Raw genomic sequence first — 6887 nt, forward strand, 5'->3', positions numbered from 1 at the left:
AACTTATAATTCACAAAAGAGACTTGTAAATATACAATATATATATATATATATATATATATATATATATATATATATATATATATATATATCAAACCAAACTCATGGGTGTGTATATATCCAGAACCATACCCTTCTGGAACCCTACCAAACTACAAATATCATGTTATGCTAACTCTCTTATCTATGTGAAAAAAACACACAACACACACACATATTACATATATCCTCTTTCTCTCTGAAGAGAAGCCTCTGAAGTTTCAATTAGTAACTCCATCACACCAGGTTCTTCCAAATGGTACTCTTTCTCTATAAATATCTTTGTTTATTTTTTTTAAATATCATAATCATACATATATAACATATATAACCATGCAAACGATTACGATAAAGTGCCAGGGGAGCCAGCTGGTATTACCATTTATATATCTGTATTATATAAAGAGTATAAAAGATATGTTTATTTATTTATTTTTGAACATTATGTATTAACTATAAACAAACCGAAAATTTTTAGGCGCAAGAAGCTAAAAGTCGAGAACAAATCAAATTACAACATGAAATTATTAACAATAAACCTACACCAAGCTAATTAGCTATGAGACTTGGATATATTCTTTCAGAAATGAGAATAAAAGAGTGTGTAAATTGTTGATAATATTAAATTTGTTTGGTATCAAAATATCAAATCCATCCATGAAGTGAATACAAATTAGGAGTCACTTTCATTAAATAAATAAAAATAGAAGACTTAATGGTTTTAAAATTTTTAAAATATTAATATCAAATGTGGTTTTGCATTTTTTTTGTAGATATTAAGATTCTAACAAGACTAAACTTTATAGGTTTTTATTGGTTTGTTTTTATCTTAAATCCTATCTTAAACCCTATTATTAATTTAAATCTTATTAGTTTGCTAATATAAATAAAGTTAACATGGTTGACATTTTTATCGTCTGAAATCTGGAGTGAACCGCTAACTATGGATTTAGCTAACGAAAAACCAAACTAGACCGTTTTTTAATTGTCTTTCTCAATAATAAATTCATAAAGACTAAACATAATACTTCAGTTTACACGACCGATTCCAAGTTTCAAATATTAATCACTGTAAAACCATCTAAACGAAACCACACACATATTATACTAGCCGACTTGCTTCAGCTTAAACAGTTCAACCGGTTTTAACACTGTCTAAATCATAAAATAAACTTTGTATATACCTCCATATCAGAAATGTTAAAAGTTTAAAACAACTGCATGTTTACAAACAGCGGAAAACCATCCGGTTTTTGGTGCTTTTTGGCATCAAAATCCAAAAATATGGTTTTAATATTTTCGTGTTGAATACTTTGGTTTTAACGTTTTTGTTTGGAAGTGTATGGTTTTGTTTAATAAAATTTATATGTTTAAATATTTATATTTCGGCAAAAATGGATACCAAACTGCAGGTGAATCAAGTAGTGAATGAAAATGAAAATGAAAATGAAAATGAACATGAACATGAAGAGCTCACCGCGGTTCTGTCGTCGCCGTTATCATTAGACTACGAGTATGGGGATTACCGAGCACCGAATTTGCTACAACGCATATTTAGTCTCTTGAAAAATGTTCGACCGGGGTCAGATCTTACTCGGTTCTCGGTATGTTTTCCTCTTTCTATTTTTTTTATAGAAAGGTGTCGACAGTGAAAACACAGGAACTATTAATCATGTAACATGTTAATTAATAAATAAAAAATAATGGTAGGGTTTCGGTTATGCCTCACTCCTAACAAACCGAATTTAGTTGAATAACCAAACCGCCCCAAAGTTGTTTGAAACTCTTTTTATTATTAGGTGCCTAACAAAAATTTTAGCTAAAGTTTTAGAACAACTTTTTTTCGAGCCCAAACATTTTAACCAAAAACCGAATAGAACCAAACCAACCCATACAAAAATCCGGAAAACAAAAAATCGAGATATAACAATTTCTAAAACCTAAATAACAAAGTTTCGGTTTTGAGCTGGTTAGAGCACAAAACCAACCCGAACAAACCCATACACACCCGAACACGTGAGGCCATGACCTACACTGAAAACCAAAATGGTCTGACAAAGATATGACTAAACCCTAAATTCTGGTTCAGGACCACTATTTCTGAACCCGAAATCCATCTTACAACCCATTTTCATCATCATCATCATCATCATCGTACTCAGTGTATCCCACCAATAGCAAAGCTATGGTAGGGTCTGAGGAGGGTAAGATGTAGACAACCTTACCTCTACTCCATAGGAATAGAGAGGATGCTTCCAGTGAGACCCCCGGCTCGATAGTGGTTTTGCATCAAGCCTTGGACATAAGGCACATAACACTCAACCATCATACCCCAGCCGATTGGTGCATGTACCCTTGTCTTTCGGTTATCAACGCCACCACATGATGCCTGATTAACATTCTGCCGCTTTGAACGCTATTTTCACGAAATTAGTAAAATAACGAATAAACACTTAAAAGTTAAAATTATGCATTTCAGTTGCCAGCCATTTTCAACAACCCGAAATCGCAGCTTCAATGCTACGGAGAATCTGTATATTGTGTCAATGATGACCTTCTTAACAAATGCGCCAATGGCGGGACCCCACTCGGAAGATTAGCATCAGTTGTTGGTTGGAGCATATCAACTTACAGGAATCTAATGTTTGGTGTAGCTCCTTATAATCCCATCCTTGGCGAGACTCACCATGCCTCGAGAGGCAACCTAAACGTTCTACTCGAACAGGTATTATATATATTTCCTTGACAGTTATCAATACATTTATAGCTCGTATGACTAACGGGCTGGGTTGACCCAAAAAACTATACAAGGACAATTATATATAAAAATATCATTTTACTAATCTAAATAAGAAAATAACATTTGAACTTATTTTTTTAACCAAATTAGTGCGCAAGATTTACATATAAAGCGCAAGATTTTTTTCTTCCTTTTCTATATATTTTTTTCAAAATACCTTGTCGCAAGATTCACACGTTATACGCTGGCGTGGTGCTAAAGTTTACTGTTTGAACACTTGTCAGACCATGCGTAATCAAAACTAGACACCCCCAGCCATTTTACGTTATGTGGCGTCCAGTCAACATTTTGCAAAAACAAGTGTAGTGGTAGAATCCCCCCACCCTCTCTCACAAAACGCCTCTTTTATCACGTAATCACCAAATGCTAGCCAAAACGGACGGGGGGTGGTGGGTGCAAAACGCTCGGTCTCATGGTACCATTAGATGAATTTTTTGTAAAAAGTTATTTCAATGACTATGTTGTTAATATTGTTGGTCAACTATACATCTTGAAGGTCTCACATCATCCACCTGTGAGTGCCCTCCATGCTACAAATGAGATAGACAACATAGAAATCATATGGTGTCAATACGCGGTCCCAAAATTCCAAGGTACCTCGATTGAAACCCGAGTGCTTGGAACAAGAGAGGTGAGGCTACTAAACAAGAACGAATCGTATGTCATGAATTCTCCAAATCTTGTTATAAAGTTTCTACCGGTGCCTGATGTTGAGTGGTTGGGAGATGTCACAATTCAGTGTCAAGAAACCGGACTTGAAGCCCGGTTGAGTTACAAAGGCAATTCTTTGTTTGGCAAAAAAAGAAACTACAGGGCTGTTAGAGGAGAGATCGTGTCTTCATCAGATATGAAAACCATTTGTAAGATCAATGGGCATTGGGATAGGTATATGTTACTATTTATACTTGCATAATACAACATGGTAAATAAGTTTAATTTGAATATGTTGGCACGCGGTTTTGTTTAAGTTTTTATAATTCTTACACAGTATTGTGACGATTGAGGATATCAACAATGGAAAACAGACCGTGATTTATAGTGCCGAGGATGTGATCAAATCGCTCAAAACGCCTATTGTCAAGAATCCGAAGGTACTGAGTTTTTTACATTCAGGAAACCTTATATTGTTATCATTGTTATTGTTATGCAAATTAGATATTGGTCGATAGAAATCTATATTTACAATTTGGCCAATGACACTTTTGACTTTTACTTCTGTTGCCAAGTGCAATCCCACCATAATGGAAAGTAAGTTTGTCTGTTCCTAGGGCTATAAACGAACCGAACGAACATGAACAAGGGCTTGTTCATGTTCGTTTGTTAAGGAAAAATGTGTTCATGAACGGTTCACGAACACTTACCGAATGAGATTTTAAGTTCGTGTTCGTTCATTAAGGAAATGATTTTGTTCACGAACGGTTCACGACTTCACGAACACAAACGGACACACATAAAATCAGCGGAGCCTAGAGATTAAGATCGGTGTATTCATCAACGTGAATAATGAGAAAGAAAATGGAAACAATGCAAAAACAATGTAAGAATATGATTTTCTATTTTATGTTAGGAGTAATAAATTAAAGAATATAAAATGTTTAGATAATATAAATAAATGTACAAAATACTTTCATGAACAACATATACAAACGAACATAAACGAATGTTCATGAACACATTATCGAACATTCACAAACACAATTTAACGAACGGGGGCTCTGTTCGTGTTCGTTTGTTTAACTAATCGAACAAAATTTCTTGATCATCTTCATTCATTCATTAAACGAACGGACATAAACGAACTTCCCGGTTCACGAACTGTTCCCTGAACATTCTGTTCCTAATGAAAATCTGGCTGATTTTTATTCCAATCCGAATGTTTCAATTTTCTTGGGGGCAAACTGAGTTACTTTTTCGTTAGAGTGAGATTGTAACGAAAGTGAAAGTTACTGTTGTTACTGGTTACACTATCAATACGGGACATTATTATTATTACCTGTACTAATGAGTTAAAACAATTTTATGCATGAAAACAAGGGATTGTGGCCTAGTGAATCAGCTGTAATATGGGCAAAAGTTAATGAAGCAATATTGAGCAAGTCATGGGATAAAGCAAATGATGCAAAAATAGCCATAGAAGAAAAGGAGAGAGAGATAGTAAGAAGCAGGAAGTTAAAAGGTGAAAGTTGGGTTCCAAAACATTTTGTATTATCTGGTTCTAAGGAAACTGGTGAATGGGGTTGGGATGTCACACCCAAAAATATTAAAGTAACCACTGGTCCTATTGTTTACCCTATGTAGTTATAATCTTTTGTTACTAATTAGTTGCAAAATGGATCTATTTTGGTGTGTATTGTCAACATTGTTTACATTACTAAAAGAAATATAAACAAGGAAACATGAATGTTGCATGGATTCACCCACGAGAACCTGAACTTCCATTGGTGTCGAGATTGGTATCGTTAACCAACTAATCCTGGCACGGTAACATCAATAAAATGTAGCGAAAAAACAGTTTTTTTAACAACAGAGGTACAATACTCCTAATACTTTCAAAACTTCGAAATAAATAATTAAATATACCCTTTGATTAATTTCTTTATTTAATTCATTTGTTAATTTTGATTTAAACTATTAATTTTTTTTATATTAAAATCCTAGAAATCATTAACTAATTTGTTTTTAAAATTGTTAGTTTAATTTAAAGCATAAGCGGATTAAATTATATGTTCACTTTACCAATATTATAAAGTGGCGCGTTTGTGAGTGTTCTTAAGTTTTGTGTTGTGGATGCTTCAAAGATAGATAGATAGTCGTTTGACGTCAACAACAAAGTCAACCAACATGTTTGAATTAAAGGTTAAGAATTATTCATGTATCCATCTAAATACCGTTCGAAAAAAAAGAAAGTAATAAAAAATGTTCATAACGTACTTCTTAGAATTTATAAAATCTTTGATTCAGATAGTCAAGAATGATGAAAAATACATAGTTTTCTTAATTTGCGGTTTTATAAATAAAACACGCATCACATTACTCATGACCAGTCATGTAATTTATGTGCTCCTTCTGGAAATTTATCAGGATGTCTTGTCACATAAAATCCATCTTCCTTGACAAACCAATCACACGCTGTATATAACGAAATTCCTTTCCGTTTGAACAATAGGACTCACCTAAACGATAGTAATAAACATCAAAAAAGCTCTCCTTGAATTCCAGTAGAAATGAGCGTAGAACCGAGTTCTTAAAAAGGGGTGCAAGCAAAAGCTCCAGTTTGTCTGATTGCCAAATGCAAGGTGATGGTATCCAAAATCGTCATCAGCTGATTGCGGGTGAACAGTGATATCACCATGAATCAAGTTGTGTATGTAAACACTCCAATAAGGCAATAAACAAATCTTTATTTTTGAATCCGACATTGGAGATGATGCCGGAGATGTATCAGGTTTGAGAGAGAGTACAGGAGATGCATCTTGTGTGATAATACGGCAAAATAGCAAGAAAAGTAAGATCTTCATGGTTAAGTAAATGAATTGTGAACATATATGAAGACAAATGCATTATATTTGTACACCAAAAAATATAGCATGTTTCTCATAACTATTTTGAATTAAAACAATCATAGTATATATGATGTAATGACTCAATTAACGAAACGGTATTATAAGGTATTTAATTATATTCTAAGGTAATTAATTATTCATGCAATTAATAAGCAACAATGTAACATTATTTTTTTTACATAATATAAAATGAATATTTATGCAACACCCTAGACCACTAGATTAAAGGCCCTTTATAATCTAATCAAGTACACTTGACTAAAATATATAAACAAATATGTACTTCAATATTTGAAATTGCACAAAATCAATTTATGTAAAAATGAACTTTTTATGATTGAGCGTAATTCATGAAACATAGCTTGATTCTATTACAATTGAGCGTAAATATTTCAGCAACAATTTACAATATTTGATTCACGATCGAGTGTAATTCAATCGCATAATTGAAGCGTAAATTGAAATTACAATAATAATCGAATTGG

At 33.1% G+C, this 6887-nt stretch overlaps 1 protein-coding gene across 2 annotated transcripts; it reads left to right on the top strand.

Annotated features, from left to right (window-relative positions):
• Positions 1-279: 279 nt before the first annotated feature.
• LOC143605328 (oxysterol-binding protein-related protein 4C-like) lies at positions 280-5228 on the top strand. 2 transcript variants are annotated; one of them, XM_077081485.1, is made up of 6 exons: positions 280-298; positions 1452-1643; positions 2519-2764; positions 3336-3724; positions 3828-3930; positions 4874-5228. In XM_077081485.1, exons 1-6 carry the CDS (start codon positions 296-298, stop codon positions 5135-5137), a joined length of 1197 nt encoding a protein of 398 aa, XP_076937600.1. In that variant the 5' UTR covers positions 280-295; the 3' UTR covers positions 5138-5228. The 2 variants fall into 2 exon arrangements, with proteins under 2 accessions (XP_076937600.1, XP_076937599.1); XM_077081484.1 differs by lacking the exon at positions 280-298 and having other exon boundaries at positions 978-1643.
• Positions 5229-6887: the final 1659 nt, after the last annotated feature.

This window comes from Bidens hawaiensis, unplaced genomic scaffold (genome assembly GCF_021521415.1).
Source record: "Bidens hawaiensis isolate Kalapana, Puna unplaced genomic scaffold, B.hawaiensis_p1.1 tig00069028_1, whole genome shotgun sequence".
NCBI lineage: Eukaryota > Viridiplantae > Streptophyta > Magnoliopsida > Asterales > Asteraceae > Bidens > Bidens hawaiensis.